The 20,328-nt window shown below is 38.4% G+C and overlaps 1 protein-coding gene across 9 annotated transcripts in view; it reads left to right on the top strand.

The window, feature by feature from the left end:
- Positions 1-20,328, top strand: part of ARID1B (AT-rich interaction domain 1B) — a 434,847-nt gene that overhangs the window by 108,952 nt on the left and 305,567 nt on the right. For all 9 annotated transcript variants that reach the window (XM_028103326.2, XM_028103324.2, XM_088023824.1 and 6 more), the window contains one exon: positions 16,928-17,077. In XM_028103326.2, coding sequence (XP_027959127.2) covers positions 16,928-17,077 — 150 coding nt within the window. The remainder of the gene's footprint in view (positions 1-16,927; positions 17,078-20,328) is intronic.

Here is a 20,328-nt window from a genome sequence, read left to right as displayed (position 1 = left end):
AGCCCCTCTCCTTCATTCTATTTTATTTGAAAGATTTTATTTATTTGAGAGTGAGAGAGAGAGCGGTGGGAGGAGCAGAAGGAGAGGTTGATAAGCAGACTCCACGCTGAGCATGGAGCCCGACCTGGGGCTTGATCCTGCGACCCCAAGATCACGACCTAAGCCGAAATCTAGAGTCAGATGCTTAACTGACTGAACCATCCAGGCGCCCCTCTATTTTATTTAAAAATTTACTCCTATCTCATTTTCCTTGCTCTGTCTCCTCTGGGGCTCCATTCATTCCATACTTTCAAATTCATTTCTTTTCCTCACATGTAAGTTTGATGCCCACCATCTCTGATACTTGCTACTTGCTCCCATAGCATGGCCTCATTCTCTTGATTCTCCACGCAGAATCAGTCCCTGTCTGACTCCAGCTTTGTCTCTGTTCTTCAGTCTTTCTTGCTTTGACTCCTGATTGCTTCCAGGAGTCTCTGTGTCCCTTCTCTCTGAGTTAGGTACTGTTTATAGGTTGCCGCCCTGCTCGGGGCAGGGGTTGGGGGGGGATTGCCTTCCGTCCGTTTTGCCAGTTGTCTTCCTAGTGAACTGCTCTAGCAGTTTAGCCCATGCAGACCAGCAGTGGTCTGTCTCTCTGGCAGTGGCATTGTGGGGCAACAGCAGCTGCAGGTCAGGGGAGAGGAAATGCAGGGACCAGTATTTGTGGACACTATTACAATATCATTTGGAACAGTTTTCCCAGAGATTTTCTGCAAATGTCATCCTCAAATGCCATGTGTTTTAAACTGCTCATTGTGATCCATTTTGGGGAACATGAAAGCAATGTATTAGGCTGCAGCTAGACATTTTTTTAAAAGGGAAAGCATTTTAATATAAGCAGTAGAAAATATGAATGTATCGCATGTAGTAAGGGTGTCATGTATTCCTGGTTGGGATATAAAATATATTTCCTCTTTTGAGTTGGAGTCAAAAGCATTTGAAAGCCATTGCTCTTATTAACCTTCAGTATTTTCAAGTTTCTTTGGTTCCCCAACCCCTTTTCCTGTAATGGAGATTTAAGAAAATGTTTCATGTATTTGTTTGATTGTTTGTACTTGAGATAAAAGTAGAGTTAGAATATGGTCTATTTGTGGGACAACCTGATGGAAAATCCAAACGAGTGTCCTATGTTCTTTTGGGGCATGGCCACCTACATAGCACTGCTTCTATGCTCCTTTCAGAAGGAGCCTGAACTGAGGGTATCCAACTAGATGGAGGCTCCTCTGTAGACGGGGAGTACCATGTGGGCCATTAGAACCTGTAAAGATGGAGCGCCCATACCCCAACAGTTGATGTGTCCTGGACTTAGGAGGTGATCACAGTCGGCTAAGGGGATGGCAGGGATTTCTGGGTTGATGAGGCTATCACAAATATGGGGAGTGGAGTACACTGGAAAGAGGTTCTGAGTTTCAGGAACCACCAAATGACCAGGTAGTAGTGCTGCTAATTGTTTTCTCTGGCAGTAAGAAATAGCTGTATATTTTAAGTGATTGTGAGTGATTATTGAATGTAGCATCTTTGCTTAGAAAATATGACCAATCTCCATCAATTCCATACCCCTTGCCTGGAATCAGAGAGAGTCTTCTTTTTTTTAAGATTTTATTCATCTGTTCAAGTGAGAGTGCAAGTGTATGCAAGCGGGGATGAGGGGCAGGGGGAGAGGGAGAAGTAGACTCCCTACTGAGGAGGGAGCCCGACCTGGGGCAGAACCTGGGACATGATCCCAGGACCCTGGGATCATGACCTGAGCCGAAGGCAGACAAACGCTTAACCAACCGAGCCACCCAGGCGCCCCACACAGCACATCTTTTAAACTTAAATATTAAAGTGAAAATCGTTGTGGGATACTGTTTAAAACCTAGCTTTTTCCTCTTAATAGTAATGGAAGAAATATTTTTCTTAATTAAAATAAAGTAGAATTAGAATATGGTTTAATTTCAGGAGTAATAAGAAATTTTTTAGCCCAATTATCCTTATTTGTCTTTGGACTGGAGGGCTGTATCTTAGGATAATTATTTTATACTCCTTGATGTTTTAGTAAAACAGCTAAATGGCTTCTGTATTCCCTAAAGTGTACTGATTTGCCTGCAAAGGTGCTTAGAATGGACAATCTGTGGGGCTCCTGGGTGGCTCAGTCATTAAACGTCTGCCTTCGGCTCAGGTCATGATCCCAGGGTCCTGGGATTGAGCCCCGCATCGGGCTCCCTGCTCTGTGGGAGGCCTGCTTCTCCCTCTCCCACTTACCTTGCCGTGTTCTCTCTCTGGCTGTCTCTCTCTGTCAAATAAATAAATAAAATAAAATCTTAAAAAAAAAAATGGACAATCTGAGATTGCATCTGTGTTGAAGTATAGTTTTGAGGGGGATAATTATGATTATTTATTGATTTTCAGAATGAGTGGGTTAGGCTATCTAATTTTAATCATTTGTTAATATAAATAGAGGAGACAGTAGAAAGAAGTGAAACATTTAATTTGTTAAAATTTTATATTGAGTAAATTCTCCTCCATCTGCCCCCAGGTGTCTTTCTATTAATGATTTTAAAATGTCAGCATCCTTTATTTTTTTTCCCAACCAATCTGAATATTTGGCACTTGTTGTTCTATCTGATGAAGTAAGAAAAAAATTGCAAATCTTCTTTCTCAAGGGAAATAATTATATTATTTTCTCCTTTTATATTAACATTTGCTTTGAAATATATTTATATTTCAAGGGCTTTGATATTGTATCCAAAGCATCATTTCCTCATTTTCCTCAGCGTCAGAATGGAACTCCTTTTTAAACTATTACCCAGTATCACAAGTTTGTCGTGGAAGTTGTGTCTATGTGCTAAACGACTCAGAATGAAGAGCCCCTCGCCTCCTTCCCACTTTGTCTTGAGAGCATGGTGTCTGTGTTGATAGAAATTTTATATCCTAATACCTTCTAAATTAATCTAAACCACCAAGAGTTTTTAAACTTCAGTTTTTCAAACTTAAAATTGTGCGCAGTTCTCATTTGTGGCCATTGTCCTTTTACTTACCTCTTTTTTTAACCTCTTCCCGTGCTTGCCTTTCTTATGTTCTTTTTTTTTTTTTTAAGATTTTCTTTATTTGACAGAGAGAGATACAGTGAGAGAGGGAACACTTGTCTGTTCACGCTATTACTCTCTTTGAGAACAGAGCAAGATCTCCAAAGTGTCCTTTGCTCTTCCTGTTCCAGCCTGAGTGTCCATTTACAGCCTGCCCTCCATGCTTCTCTTGCATGTGACCCCCCCCCCCCCCCCCCCCCCGCCCAGTCCTCTGTTCAGGGACTGAGGGTCACGGGAGAGTGACATCAGCATGGGGATAGGGGTGGGGTGGAGGGGGAGGGGAGGGGAGAGCAGAGAGCTGCGTTCTGTTTGTTAGTCTAGTTGGGTGAAATGGTGCCAGATTTCTAACCCTTGACCTAGCTTCATTGACCTTGACCTAGGAGAGGGTTGAACCGTTATCTCTGAGATCTCTATCAGTTCTAATAGTGCATGATAAAGTAATCCACAATTAGGCTTAGCCTTCTGAGGATGGGGGAACGGATATATATTTTTAGTTTAAAACAAAAGCTCATTGATCGACATGTGTGTACTGTGTGTTGGATGTGGTTTTGAGCATCTTCATTCATCTCCCTTCCCTCCCCTGCCCCCACCTCAGACTGTAATCCAGAGAATAAAATGTAAGAAGTCAGTTTTTCAGCCACTGATGTGCATACATATTTCCTTTAGTCTCACCTTTTGTCTATGAGACACTGAGAGATAGATGGTGGGTTAGTAGTAGAAACATCTAATGCAAAGAGACTCCTTTATAAATTTACTCCTCATTATTTGTTATGGGCTCATTCTGAAAGTTGGGGCAAAAAATAAAACGATCGGCTAGTTTTGCTCATCTGAAGCCATCTGAAGCCTGTACTGTCCCTGGGAAGCTCAGGACAAAGCCTACAACCTCGCTACCCTCTGAATCAGTCAGTGTCCGTGCCACCACTCAGGGAGGATGCCAGTAATGGCCCCCAAACTAGTTGTTCCCTTGGGACTGTCTATTCTTAGATTCTGCAGCCTACTGAATTCTCAGAGTCTCAGAGGAAGACTTTAATAGCCAGGTTTGGGCCTTGGCCATGGTATGTGGAGAAGGCTGACCATTTTACATTATCAGTGCTATTATTTTTCTCCGTTCATATGTTTTCCACCATTTGCGTCATTTAAAGTTCAGGGTAGATAGATTAATGTGTACATATTTCTCCCTTAAAAAAAAATCTCATGGAACAGTTAGACTGTACATTTTTAAAGGTTCATGTTTTAATACAATATAGTTTTAAGAATTCTTTTTTTTTTTTCTGGTAGGAGAGAAAAAACAATATAGGAAGGATATAGAAGTAATTAGCACCCTCACCCTAAAAGGGTGAGCTTTAGGTTGTTGGTAACAGTGCAATCACATGGCACCCCCCTCTTTCATTAAAAAAAAAGAAAAAAGGAAGAACTTCAAAGCTGTATTTAAAAAAAATCTCTCTCTCTCTCGCACACGCACACGCGCACGCGCGCGAAGTCATTGATATGCATGTATGAAATCCCCGAGCTAGGAAGGGTCTGCAGTGAGCAGTCTTCCTCCTCTTGTCCCTCCACCATTGAGTTTTCCTCCATAGAAGATGCCAGTTACTTGTTTCTCCATTGGCTGTTTTACAATTCTGGTCTTACTCTGGTAAATCCCTGTTTTCTCTGTGTCCCCCACTCCATAGTTATCTTGAATAGAACAGTCTTTTCAATCTAGCATTCACTGCACATGCTGCAGTCATGCGGTTGCAGAGTTGACATTGCAGCCTCAGCAAAGGTTATCTCTTTAAAATTCTCTGAAATTCCCCTTTGGCACATCCATTTTGGCAGCTGGGTTTATATAGGAAAGTGGTAAAGCTCTTGGCTCCTCTTTTTGTGCTTTATAAAAATAGAAATCTCTGGCCAGAAGGGCAGCTGGGCAAGCAGCTCCTTCTTCAGTTCCCATCAGTTGTCCTTGCTGAATGTTTCCCATTTTACCTGCAGTAAATGGTACCCTCACATGTACAGGTGGTCCAAGTGGGTGGGTTTTAAAAACATGAACATCCTGTAGCCTGACACTTATTTTAAAGTCTTATTAGAAACCCCTGCTGTTGTAACATGTGTGTGGGGTACTGTTGTACTGTTTCGACTTTTGATCTTGCAATCTTCTTGTATTTTTTTAAAATTTTATTTGTTTATTTATTTGAGAGAGAGAGCAAGTACACGTGTAGGGGGAGCGGCTGAGGGAGAGACTCTCAAGCCGACTCCCTGCTGAGCATGGAGCCCTTCCTGGGGTTCCATCTCATGACCCTGAGATCATGACCTGAGCTGAAATCAAGAGTTGGCTGCTTCACCAACTGAGTCACCTAGGTGCCCCTTGTGTGTGTGTGTGTGTAGTGTGTGTGTGTGTGTGTGTGTTTAACTGAAACAACTCAGAGATTATATTCACTGATCCCGAACTACCTGTTGCAGTTTGGGCCGTAATATAACAGGAGAGGTGGAAACTCCAAATCGATTTCCAGTGAGATGAATTCATCCCTAAGCAAATGACATAGCGTGCCTGTTTTCTTGGGGACGTGCTCTCTTGGATGGCGATGGCTGCACCCCTGCGAGGCCGCACAAACCTTTTTCTTGTTTCCTTTCCTTTTTCTTTTCAAGTAGCTTTTTCTAGGAAAATGCTGCTTCTGTGAGCAGAATTGACCTATTTATTACTATAGATTGCCTTCAGAGCCCTTCATTGCTTTCTGTATACACTGTGACCTCCATAGAAGTAGAGCTTTGTGCATGTCATGTCAGTGTATTTCCATAGTTAGGATTCTCTAATTTAAAATTGACTGCATATGTTTTGTATGGAAAATACTTATTTTTGATTTTGTTTTAAATGTAAATGCTGGTAATCTAGATGTCAGAGCTTCCGTGTTAGAAATAGCATGGTCGTTTTACTGTTAATTTTTTTCCTTGCTTATGTTATTATATAAATAAGGCATGTAGGCTCCTGGATGTATTTTTCTCCCCTGTGATAGTTTATGAAAGATTTTAGACTACTTGTTTCTGTATGTTGCTTCTGTTTTCTTCAAGAATAAGCAGTGTGAATTAAGTCTCTTGCTCTTAGGCACACACTCCCCTTCTGTCCCCCAGTACCAAATTTATATACATTGGAAATATGCTGTCTTTTTTGGCCAAAATTTTTGGAATGAGATTTATCATCTTGTGCATTGCACACAGACTTTTTCTCCGAAGCTGCAAATTTTTTCCTGTTATGCTTCTGTTTTATCAAAAAGCGTACTGTAGCCTTTATAGATCTGTGATATCGAATGCCCTCGATGGATCCTTGGGAAGAAAGTGTTTTAAAGTGCATAATTAGGGCACTTGAGCATAAAACTACAATTATACACTTGTGTGTTAATTTTGTGTACAGTAAAACTTTAGTTCAACACTGGTTGTAAATGAGAGAGGAAGCATTTTATTGCGAGTGAATGCCTACATTTTATGAATACTTAAACAAAATCTCCTCTAATTGGCTGACCTGGGAGGAAAGGTGAAAACAGCTTTAGTTAGGAGGTAGAGAAGAGAATACAAAATGTGTACTAGCAGCTTTTTGAAAAAAGTGTCTAGAAAAGTCATCTTAGCCTTGCGTGTGGCCAGACTTGCTGTGCCTTAGGAAGCATTCATGCTATTTTAGCTGCTCCTCCACAGTGAAGACTGGCAGAGTGCAAGCATTTGGATAAGCCAGTGAAAAATCAAGGGGCAGAGTGGGATAGACAGTACATACATTTGTGACTCAAATTCTGTGTGCTGGCATTAGGGGGCACTCCTTGAAGTTTGGAGTTAATTTTATGAAAATTAAAGGATGTACCACTTTATGAAATGGATAATAATGTTCCAGAACTGGTTACCCTCAAGAGGTAGCATGGACTAGAAATATAAATTAATTTAAAAGGGGTATAAATAAATTCATGGATAATAGAATGATAATGATTATAAAGAGGAAATAAAGGCTGTTCAGGACTTATCCCTGACTTTTGGAAATTGAGGTCACAAGAGGCACTACCATTTAGTTCCCACAGCCATATAGAATATTCACTCTGCAGAACATTGTCTGACCTAGTATTCGCTTAAGCTGTGATTTGATAAATATAGAGCAGTTGGACTTAAGAGTAAGCAGTGAAATTTTGTAGGCAATTAATAATTGTAAAGAAGTCCAAGAGAGATTGTAGGTATATTATTTTCACTGTGTTTATGTTTATAATCTGTCAAGGGAGTTTTACTAAACACGTGTGTCATGAGGAAAGACTTACATACGTAGGTGGCAAATGAGAACTTTTCAGCTTTATTTCACGAATCACAAAGAAATTTAGTCTTTTAACTCTAGAGAACAAACTGATGGTTACCACAAGGGAAGTAGGCGAGGGGATGGAGGAAAGAGGTGATGGGAATGAGGAGGACACTTACCAGGATGAGCCTGAGTCAGGTGTAGAATTGTTGACTCACTGTACTTACTGTACACCTAGAACTAATAGAACACTGTGCTAATGACACTGGAATTAAAATACAAGAAAAAAGAAAATGTAGAAAACACAAAAAGTGAAAAATCCACAATCTTCTATTCATCCAAGGAAATCTGCTGTTAATATTTGTTATTAAGTTTCAGGTAACTAGTGCCAAATAATGCTACAAATCAATCAACTTGAAAGTCTCAGTAGTTTACAACAAGTATTTATTTTTCTACCCATGGGTCTGTGGGTTGGTTGGACTGATTTTGGGTGGACTCCATTGGGTTTGGCTCCAGACAGGACACCTGGGTTGGGTCCCCTGCATGTGATTTATTTTGAGGCCCCGGACGAGACTGAGGAGCTGCAGGGTACCATGATCTTCCAGTGAGATGATATGATGGCATAGAAGCTGGGATGGGGACTGTGAGTGGGGCTGTAGATGGAACCACCTTGGCCTTAAGTTGATAATTACTTCAACTGTGGGTTTTAATACTATTCTCTTTACTCTTGTATATGTTTAAAATTTTACATAATAGTTAAATTTGTAAAAAAAAAATCTATTTTTTTGATAAGAATTTAAAAAACTTCTAAACTAAAGGAGAGGGTTAAATTAGCCTGGATTATGTTGGTTAGTTTTCAGGCCATAAAACAGCAGTTTGTGGCCCGGAAGTTATCTGTTAGGAATAAGGACATAGACCAAACGGAAGTGTGAGGAATAAGGACATAGACCAAACGGAAGTGTGCTCCATAGCAACGTGAACTGTGTAACTGGCTTGTTTGTGTGGTTTGCTCATCAAGCCTGTTCTGGTGTTTAAGACACTGCTTGACCCTTGAATGCTTTGCCAACTCCTTCTTCAACTCTGGGTAGACTTTTTTCTTACTCGAGGGAAGCTGGACAGTATTTGCAGGAACTTAGCTTGAGTGTACCGTGCATACAGTAAGCACCCAGTATACATTTGTTGATAGTTTCTTGTTTTTCAAGCATGAAGGAGTAATTTCAGGAAATTGTGGAGGTTTGTTGTTTTGGTTTCTTTCTTAGACAAGCCTAAGGACAGTGTTTATTTTTCTTTTTAAAATAAGAAAGTGAGGAAAAAAAAAAGAGACCTAAATTGTTTAGAAGTCTCAATTGGGAACTTAGCTTAAGGGATTGTAGATTATGGCAGTTGTAGGATCTTGACCTTGTAAACTTTATTTATTACCTTCTAGCACATTATTTCTGACTGGACATGTTGACATAATAAAATTTCCTCATGCAATTGGTTCAGCCACACATCGGCTTAGCATCTGAATTCCTTGCTGTGGGGAATTTTCAGTCTGACTCTTATGCATGAAAAACAGTGTTTGATCTTTCTGTGAAATTGGAAGCCAGCAGAATTTGCCACAGTAATGACTAAAATCTAACTGTTGTGAACTTGGGATTTTTCTTATGCTTTTTCCCTTTCCATTTTGTGGAATTTATCTGGAGGGGCTCAAGCCTATGATGAAAAACAAACAAAAATTAAGGAGTTTTCTGCTGTTAAAGGCAAATTGTTATAATACACTTTTTTGATAACTCTTAAATAGACCACAGTAAATAACCCAAAATAAATTGCATTTTGTTCTAAATTCGTGAAAAACACTGATTTGGTTTAAGAAATGATAGATAACATTTTTGTGTTTGTTCCTTTAGGCTATTAATTCTTTGTTCAGATAACCACACATACACAGATTTTCATATTAAGAAATAGCATTTTACTACATATATTGTTTTGTAACCTCCTACCCATTGAGGTACACCTTAATAATGCTTCTTGCTATTAAATACATATTATCTACAATGAGATTCATTAATAAGCTGATATTGAATCCCCCCCCCCATCCAGTCTCTGTTGATGGGCATTTAGGCAGTTTCCATATTCTTAAGTGGGGATGCTTTCACGGGGGTGCAGTGAATTCTTTGCTATACATATCTTTGCATACTTGTTTCACATTTTTTCTTAAGATATAATCTTAAAAATAGAATTCTGGGTTGCAGAGATACTGTTTCTGTACATATTGTGACTCTCGTCAAATATTTGAATTTACATACCACCGTGATTATTTCAGTATACTGTGTACTATTTTGGATTATGTAAAGTAGAAAATATGAAAACTCCCTGTTAAGCACCTGGGAACAGTCATCATCAAGTAGGGAATTTACATGTAGTCATAAATAAGGCAGTGATGGTTTAACATAAATATGTCATAAAACATGTGAAGTTAAAAGTTTAACTACTTTAGTTATTTAGTATATATACGTATTCTGCTAGTAGGTTTTTAAAGGTATAACTTACATACAGTAAAATGCTGAGATCTTAAGTGTACCATTTGATGAGTTTTGACACATATGTACATCCATGAAACTACCACCCCAATTAAGATACAGAATATTTTCATCACTCCCAGTAAGTTCCTTCATGTCTCTTTTTAGCCATTCATTATATCCCACAACCAGTGTTGTGCTATTTCTATTACTGTATATTAGGTTTGTGTGATTTTGAATTTCATATAAACAGAAAATACTGTGAGTTGAATGTGTATACACTTTAGGTCTAGAGGGAACTGTAGATACCAAACCAAACTGTACTTCTTAGAACAAAAGGATCTGAAGCTGATGTGAAAATTATATAGAGAAAGAACAATAGGTCTTTCTAAAGAATGAAGTTAGACCCTTAACTTTTCCTATATACCAAAAATAAACTCAAAATGGATTACAGATTTAAACATGAGAGCTAAAGCTATAAAACTCTTAGAAGAAGGGTGCCTGGCTGGCTCAGTCAGTGGAGTGTGCGACTCTTGATCTCGGGGTTGTGAGTTCGAGCTCCACAATGGGCATGGAGATTACTTAAAAAAATATACATATACATATACATATATATATTTAAAAAATAAAACTCTTAGAAAACATAGGGGAAAGCTTCATGACATTAGATTTGGCAGTGATTTCTTAGACGTGAAACCAAATGCATAGGCAACAAAGGAAAAGATAAATTGGGCTACATCAAAATTGAAAACTTTGTGCATTAAAGAACACTATCAAGAGAATGAAAAGGCAACCAACAGAATAGGAGAAAATATTTGTAAATCATATAACACATAAGGGATTAATACCCAGAATATATAATGCACTCCTACAATTCAACAACAAAAAACAACCCAATTAAAAAATGGGCAAAGGACTTGAATACATTTTTCCAAATAAGATAAACAAATGGCCAATAAGCACGCAAAAGATGCTCAATATCACTAATCATTAGGGAAATGAAAATCAAACCCACAATGAGTATGATACCACTTCACATCCATTAGGATGGCTATTAGAAAGAAACAAACAGAAAACAGCAAGTGTTGTCAAGGATGTGAAGAGATTGGAACCCTTGTGCACTGCTGGTGGGAATATAAAATGGTACAGCCACTGTGAAAAACAGTATGGTGGCTCCTCAAAGAATTAAACAGAACCACCAGATGATCCAGCAGTTCCACTACTGGGTGTTTATCCAAAGACTTGAATAGATGTTCATATGTCCATTTTCATAGCAGTATTGTCTACAATAACCAAAAAGTAGAAGCAACCCAAGTGTCCATGATGGATGACCAGGTGAAATGATTTCCCTGTATTAAAATGTCTTTGATAAATTTAGGATGATGTAAAGTATTTCTTTTGATCTTAAATATTTCCCTCTAAAAGGAAGGACAAAACTGATAACGTAAATAGATTCAGATAATCCAGAGGTGACAGATCCGTAATAGAAACCAAGGTGTATTTTAGGACCATAACTTCCTCGCTCACATCAAGGAGGATTGTAATATCTGTTTCTAATGTTGTTGTGAGCTGCTGTGGAGATAGAACATTGGATTGGACCATTGTGTAGCTCAAAGCAGAAAGCTCTTACATTTATACATCAATGGTGTATGATTTATAGTATGTGATTTATATACTTAGTCCAGGAGGTTTAGTCAACAAATATTCATTGAGCTGTTACTACAGGTCAGGCCTTCTGAGTACAGTGATGAGCTGACCTGCCAGCTCCCACCACCCCCTTTTTAAAAATTAGTTTCAGAGATAGAATTTAGGGATTTATCAGTTGCATATAACGCCCAGTGCCCATTGTATCCAGTGCCTCCTTAATGCCCATCACCATTATAAGGCCCCATTTTCTATAGAATTCATGTTCCAATGGGTGTGGTGGTATGTTTGTAGTCATAAATTTGAGAAATCCCACATTTGAAGGTGGATGGGTTTCTTAAGGATTTTAACATCCTTTAATATGTTAGTATGTTTTATTTTTATGTTTATTTCTCAAACTTTTTTGATTATAGAATTTATTTCTGTGAATTAACGTGCCAGATTAGTTGGCCATCGGGAAATGTTGGCATAAAGTCCTTCCTGTCAGAGATTTACCAATCTGCAGGAAGCATAGAAGACGGTAATGAAGTCTTTGGCCTAATCTTGCCCCAGGTAAAGGCCTAGAACAGATGAGGGCACCTGGCATTATAATCAGGGATGGGTCTCTGGAGCAAAGTTCCAGCTGGGCCTCTTTAAATAAAGCAGCACAACAAGGCACCTTCCTCTCCAGACCCTCTTCTGGGGCCTGTCTCTTGCCTTGTGTACCTGCTGGAGCAGCTTCCATGTCTCTGCTTTTGGGGCAGGGGGGATGTGGGATAGGGTGGAGGTGACATCTGTATTCAGAATTTTAAATTATGAAATGATTTCGGCATACAAAAAAGCGCAGAAACAAATATAACATATTTGTGTAACTACACCAAGATTGTTAGGTGTTACCGTTTTGCCACATCTGCTTCATATCTCCCTCTTTCTAAAGGGAAAAAAGGCAAGACTGAAGCTCCACCCCATTTTTTATCCTCTCCCTTCTCCAGAGAATGTCACGTATTTCCTTTCCAATGCGTGCTTTTGTACTTTTACTATATATATGTATCCATAAACAGTATATACTATTTTGTGTATTAAAAGTGTATACAAATGGTATTATGGTGCATTCTTTTCTTTTCAAAATTCAGCATTATATTATTTGGATTTGAACCATTTTGCTAGGTAGGCTTTACTACCATTTTTTTTTTTTAAACTACTTTATAGAATTCCATTGTATGGCCATAGCAAAACCTCTTTTTTTCCATTTCCATTTCCATTCCATTGTGTTAGATTGTGTCCTCTTTCTGGCTTTTGTAAATAGCATTGCATCGAATATCCTTCTTCGGACACATGTGAGTGTTTCATGGGTATATATTTACAAGGGGAATTGCTGGGTCAGCGGGTCAGTGTACCTTGGTGAGGAAACGGTTTTCTGAAACTTCTTTAGGAAGAAATCGGGAGAGAAGACAAGCATGGATTATTTCTTCAATTTTGAAATATGAGCAAAGAGTTCAGGGTACGGTAAATTGAGAAATGGGCCCGGAATTTCTGAATATTTAACATGATACAGGGATATAAAAAGTTAGTAGTCACGTTTTTTTTTTTAATCAGAGTGATTTCCTAAAATACTTAAATGAATCATTTTTTGCTATACTTTCTCTCCAATAATATATGAAAGCATTCATATTTCTTGGAAAATTGGAATAAATTTTTTGTTATTACGTGTGCTCACGCTCCACTCTAAGATCTTCTTTATTTAGAAATGAGTGAAATAAATTCTTGTTTTTCTTGTTGTTAGATAACAGAAAAGCTCTGATCTCAAGAATTTTCTGGAGATTTCCATTTAGTTTAGTGTAGTGATCTTTTTATTCAAACCATGATAAAGGTCCAGAACATTCGCTGGGTAATAATGACTTAGAGGGTTGGTAGTTAATAGCTGAGAGTGCTGTGCGGCTGTGAGCATGAAGTTCAGTGTTTTGGCTGTTGGAAGAAGCTGGACATACGTGTTTCAAAGAGTTGTGTAGTGCAAGTGATTCCATTTTTATGAGGTGTTCCTTCACTCGTTTAATTTTTTATATAATCACTTGATTTAGTAATCCACTGAACAACATCCATTCATTCAACAAACATTTAGTGATTGGCAGTCCCTCTTCCAGGAGGCATTCCAGGAATGTGGGAGTGTAGAGTCCAGTGATAAGGACAAACAGTAAACACAACACATAATTAAGGCGTTAACTAACTCCTATCATCTCCCCTGTGGTAACATAAAATTGGAAATGGCCTGAGAAAGACGACTGGGGCCGTGCTCGTTAGGCTGGTCAGGGAGGGGGTGGTATCTGAGCTAGAAGTGCTTTGTGACCCCAACTCCCCTCACTTGGTTCCTGGTGCTCAGTAACTCTTGGTTAAATTTCCCTTGCATCCAACATTCTGGTAATCTTATTTAGCCTGAGTGTGTTTGAGAACTAAGACATAAACAAGAAGACTCTCAGTAGCCAAAATTGATTTTACAAAAGTTGAGGCAGTCAAAGCTCGCGTGCTTCCCTCATAGGACAAGTTCCCTGGGCCTTCCTGTTTTTAACCGTCATGGGTTTCTCAGTCCTCAGCAGGTTCTGCTCAGGATAGAGGTCAGAGTGATGAGCCATGGCTGAGTGCCTTGGTGGCCGGGTAAGACTGACGGCAGAGGGAGACCAGAGTTACGCTGTGGGGCTTGTGTGCATGGCTTTCAACCAGAGGCTCTGAGGTTCTCAGTGTATTATGGCTCAATCTGTCGATTTATGTTTCATAATAATGACTGGTTTAAGATATCAGAAAAGCATATAATAGATCTGTGAAAGCCCTGCATCTAAATTGATTAAAACAAAAGCAATATTGATCATTAAAGAATTAGACTTTAATTGTAGACAACTGAGGTATTATATTTAGAAATTGATTTTTAAAGATAAAACGTAGGAAATAATTAATATTTTAGAGATAGCTCTACAACTTGTTTAATAAATAATAGCATCTGTGTAGCATTCCAGGTAGGATTATTATATTGCTGGTTATAATATTAATATGAATTAATAGAGAAAGTAGCCCTGTTTTATAGATGGAGATGTGAGATGGAAATCGTTAATGTAATTGACCACATTCACACAAGTGAGGCACAGTAGGACTTGGATTTAGATCTCGCACATTTCCAACCCAGAGACTCTTTCGCTCAACAGTTTAGTGATCTCTGTTGCAGTGTGGCTCCCACGGAAGGACAGCAGACCAGATTCAGTAGATTGGCACTGGGACCCAGTTCTAACTGCTGGCCCGATTGTACTGGGTTAGAAATCACCTCGTCCCAGGCTCACGGTGGGGGAGGTGTCCCTTAGGTGAGTACCAAGTGAATTAGGCCATGTATCTAAAAGGAGAGCAAATGGGTTTTAATTGTGGAAGACAGTAGTAAAATCTCCCAAGCAAAAGTTTTTTGATGGTTTCTCCTCTGAATTTTGCTGTGCTCTGCGGGTTGTTGCTGTGGTTCTGTTGAAAATTTGCTTACATTCCCACCCACCCTACCGTGCTTCCTCTGCACCCCCACTTGTCCCTAAGCTCTTCAGAGCTGGAATAGATGGTAACAGATTCTAATAAGTTCAGGGCTGCTCTAGTGTTAGTTGCTGCCTACAACAAGCCCTGTTGTTGTCTGTCTTAGAAAATAGAGCCCCCTCCCCAAACGACACTTTCATATTGTGTGTAAAGGTTTCTGTAAACCAGAAAGTCAACATATTAAAGTGCAATTCATAGGGGAGTTTCTGGCTGTGTTGATTGAGCTTTACAGTCATTTTAACACTGGCAAAAGTGTTATCCTAACTGCTTCAAATCAAACTGCAAAGATGCTTGTGTGAAATATAGTATTAGATATCAAATCAACATATGGGTGCTGAACGGAAGGATATGTGTTGTGGTAGTATACGCTACTCTAGCATGTGGAGTTGTATTTTATGGAAATTCTTTGGCTTGGCTTATGGCAGGGACATACATTCATTATGAGATATCAAGCTGTAAAATAAATAAAAGCAAAGAATTCAACTGTGCAGTTAAATGGTTTTCAATACAAACTTGTCTGTTCTACTAACTTAGGGTCTGTGTGATGAGACATTTGTGAGCCATTGTGGCCAAATGTTTGTGATCATTGCTGACAGGCCTTGACAGTAATCTAAATCAGGTCACAAAGAAAATGAACTTTAGCTTTTGCATTTTCCCCTTTTACTTCGTTGTATGTATTACGAATTATTGTGCTAATTGGTCTTAGAGGCGAAGTGTTTAATATTTTCCTCCTTTTACCATTCCTTCTTTTTCCTTGTTCAGTATTTTGTAGTCATTGTGTTTTTAAATGTGTATCTGGAACTGATCACTGAATTCTTAACTGTGTGGGCTTATAGGGCTCTAGTTCTTGGGATTCTCAAGTGGACCATGTTGTATTATTAACAGGGTGACTTCACTCTCCTCCTCTATGGAGTGCTTTTTGCCATCCTGATACCTTGTTTTTCTTTTTCTCTGCTGCTCTCTCTCCCAATTAGAAAAAAAAAGATTTTTCATTTGAAAAAAAAAATTAAATACCATCCATGGTTTATTTATTGCATGAGGAAGGAATTTTCTTTGAGCAAATATTTTTAAGGATTTTTAGGTTCGTGTAAATTAGAGATGGAGAAAGCTCAGTTAGGCCATTTTTGTCTGTATCTGCCATTTGCCGTCTAGCACACTTTGCTTTACACCATTACCTGTTTTATCAAGTAGGAAAATACTATTCTAATATTAGATATGACTATCTTTCCTTTAAGAACTCATGTTGTTGGTTATATTGGGTTATATACATAGTACTGTCTTCTAAAAGGGTTGTATTTGATGGTAAAGCAGTGTAGTTTCTTTTTCGCAAAAACTGTGTGTGGAATTGCTAATGTAACTGGTATAGTGTCTGCTCCTATGGAGTTGGGACTTTTTGACCTTAGTTGAAACAAAGCCATGCCCTATACATGTAGCCAAGCCACAAGCATCCTACAGAATATTAGTAAGTGGGCTTGGATGGTGGGAGTTCATTTTAATTTTGAGTGTTGCAGGAGAATGGATTAACATAACGACTTTCTTAGCAGAGGGTATTTTTTTTTTCTTAACAGCGTTTTATTAGCTTCAGGTGTACAATATAGTGATTCACCAACTCAGCAGAGGCTATTTTTTCATGTCAGTGTTAGGAGAGTTTTTTCCCCCCACTGGATTTTTATGAGGTTATCTATACTTGATTATCTGATGAAATCTTATTTTTAAAAAAGTCAACGCTGATAATATGTGAATAGAAGGCAGTATGATGATTTATGTAAAGAGAGAGAAGAGTAAAAATATTGAATTCAATTGCTTAGCAAAGAGCCCACTTCATGTTGCTGAATCGAAACCATGTTTGATTTCATTGAATTAGCCCATTTTGACTTTCTCGCCTGTTTTGCTTGACTTGTTGACAGATGCCCCCTCAGTATGGACAGCAAGGTGTGAGTGGTTACTGCCAGCAGGGCCAGCAGCCTTACTACAACCAGCAGCCGCAGCCTCCGCACCTCCCGCCACAGGCCCAGTACCTGCCGTCCCAGTCCCAGCAAAGGTACCAGCCGCAGCAGGTGAGCGCCCCACGGGCCCCCAGGCCTCTGAGCTGTCCCCCAGGTCTGCCACACTGGGCTCGGAGTCCTCTTCCCGTCCTGCTTAAAAAATTCTCTTCTCAGTGGGAAAAAAGGTAGTTTTGAGAAAAGGGTAAAACTGAACCTAATCTAAACTGTTTGCTTATGGATGGATGTTTGAAATTGAGGAGTGGGAAGAATAGGCTCATTCAGAAAAATGGTTTTGTTGATCACTTAATCTTGCTCGTTGCCACCTTCATGGTATTTTTATCTTGAGCTTTTTTTGTTTGTTTTGTTTTTGTTTTAATGATAAGTGCTACTATATCAAAACATTGTTGCCTTTGGCAGTGTTATTCCTCTTAAACTAGCTTATAGACAGATAATCACTTCAGTTACAATATATTAAAATACTAAAGGGAATCATGTACTTCAAGAATATTAAGCAGTTCGTAGTTTAAATTAGCCTCATTAAATATTCTTTTATGTTGTTGGGCCATATATTTCAGCTTATGTGATTTGTAGAAAAATAGTACATATGCATTTGATAAAATGATTCAGTCTCATCTTGTTTTAGAGATTGTCACTGAGTGATCTAAAAGGTGCTGTGAGCTCAGGACTCGTATTCTGAATCCAGATAAATGTTTCATAGCACTATTCTAGTCATAAGCATCAGAATGTAACTTTACATTTCATATTTTTCTTTCTTAATTTTTCATGGGATGCTGTAGTGAAGAGAGGGAAGACAATGACTTGGTTATTCAGTTTTTAAAGCATGTCTAGCACATCTTAAAGAGATTGTTGATGCTAAGCAAGGTATATGTAAATATATGAAGCTTAATTTTAATTCAGCTGATTTCTTAAGTATTTTCTTGGATTCATTGGAGTCTTTTCCCATATGACATATTCAGGAGTCCTAAAGAGAGTTTATGACTTTATTTTTTTTTTTAAAGATCTTATTTATTTATTTGATTGAGAGAGAGAGAGCACAAACGGGGAGGAAGGCGAGAGGGAGAAGCAGGCTCCCCGCCGAGCAGGGAGCCCGATGTGGGGCTCTATCCCAGGACCCCTGGATCATGACCTGAGCTGAAGGCAGACGCTTAACTGACTGAGCCACCCAGGTGCCCCAAGAGTTTATGACTTTAAACAAAACATGTTAAAACAACAGCTGAGATAGAAGATCCTGTAGGATCTTGTTTTTTGCGTATGTTCTCAAATATTCTGGTATTATATAAAGGGATGTATAAGAGGCAAGAATGTATATTATTTCAGAGTTATTTGGTCTAGTCTTTTATTAAGATGTGGGAGAATTAAATAACCTTCCAATATCATTTCTTTTTTAAGTGAGGTTTATGTCTGGGTTTATGATATATAGAGTTACAGGCTTTTTCAAGGGCTTTCCGAACCTTATTGAACTTCTGGGTAGACATAGAATGTTTTGTCATGCCATCAAAATTTAAGAAGAACTGAAGAGAGAGATTACATTAGTCATTTTACTTTAGTGCTAAAATGAATCTCTGATTGTAAAACCAGTTTGATTAAGGATTCCGAGGGCCTGTCATTTCCTTCAAGACCAAGCTCAAATTTATTTCCTTTATGAAGCATTCACTGATGACTTCTACCACATGGCAATCAGTTATTTAATATCCTTCAGATTTAAATATTTAAAGCATACTACAGGTGAAATCTTACTTTAATGAATACTATTTTAATGTGCTTCGTTTAGGTCTGTTTTATGCTTTGGTACCATTATTTTATTGATTTGAATGTAGTAAATTATATGGTAGGAAATACTGTCTCTATAACCATGACTCTCTGACATAAATACTGTCATTTCTGTGTATTCTGAAGAAGACAAAAATTCTTCATACTATGTTGGAAAGTTTTTCTTGTTTTCATGCTCCCTACCTGTAGAATGTCTAAGTGTTTTTTAAGTTTCATTACGCTCCTTATGGGACGACAAGGTGGAAGTCAGAGACAGGTAGCTGAATCAGAGGGTCTTGTGTGATAGGAACAACTTTGGTTTTTAGGGAGTTAGATGTTCAGATAGCTTTGGAAAGTTTGTCTAGGAAATAAGATTTAGCATTTTAGGTGCGGTTATTGCCTCCCCAAACTGTAATCCCCTCAAACTCTATCCCAAAACAAAGTAAAAATAACCAACAGAATATTTTCAAAATCAAACTGAATTTTAATAATAGAATTTGTCATTCCGAATTCACATATGTTGAAAAACCAAAGACGCTCAGCCATATATAATGTAGTGAACCAGTAGAGCCGGTAGTTCCTAACAGACAAAACGTTCTTTTCTGCAGCCTTTCCTTTTGTTTCCAAACAGCATGCATAGTGTATTGATTTTTATATTTGGGAATCAATCAGCAAATAATACTCTGTGGCTTTTGTTAATATGATTGATACAAAAAATAATTTTAGGGTTCCATTAAGATACCTCACTCTTGTCTTTAACATCTGTTAAAGTGTTCTGTTTTGAATCATCCATACATTCATATGTTGCAAAGATGAAAAAGTACAAGGGAAAGAATACAAATAAAAATCTCCCAGCACAGCCCTCCCCCTGCTCCACCACCGGCCTCACCCTTTGCCAGACAACCACTTCAGGAGTTTATTGTGCAGGTTTCCGGAGGATCTTTATACAAAGAAGCAAGATGCCGTATTTTAATTTTTACTCTATTTTTACACAAATAGTGAGGTGCTGTACCATACACAGTGTCACCCTCCTCCCCCACACCCTGAAGTATAGTTTCTGTAGATCTTAAAGCAACCCTTCATTCTTTTTCATAGCTTCCTTTCATTTTATGAAATGAATACTCTTTTGATGGTCATTTAGACTGTTTTTAATTATTTGCAAATCAAACAGGGCTGCCGTGATAAACTTTGTGTATGTCTCATTTCATAAATTTGCAAGCATATGTGTATGACAGGTTCCTGAAAGTGGTATTAGTGTGTCAATGGGTAGATGCAGTTCTAGTTTTGGTAAATACTGCCAGATTGTTCCTTTGAGGGGGGTTGTACCAGTTTATACTCACACCATCAATATGTGAGAGTCCCTGTTTGCCTCTACATGTGCCGGTAGCATGGTTTGCTAAGCTTCTGGATTTTTGCCAATCTGATAATGTAATTTTAATTTGCATTTATCTTGTTTTGAGTTGTGTTGTATGTCTTATATCCTTAAAAGCATTTGCTTTTCCTTTCCTTTTTATTGTGAATTCATATCTTTTTATCTTGCATTTTTCTATTAA

This window comes from Eumetopias jubatus, unplaced genomic scaffold (genome assembly GCF_037043125.1).
Source record: "Eumetopias jubatus isolate StellerSeaLion01/CBP00866 unplaced genomic scaffold, mEumJub1_p1.0 scaffold_6, whole genome shotgun sequence".
Taxonomy (NCBI): domain Eukaryota; kingdom Metazoa; phylum Chordata; class Mammalia; order Carnivora; family Otariidae; genus Eumetopias; species Eumetopias jubatus.
The sequence above is the reverse complement of the archived record's forward strand: the minus strand, read 5'-3'. Positions and strand labels throughout refer to the sequence as shown.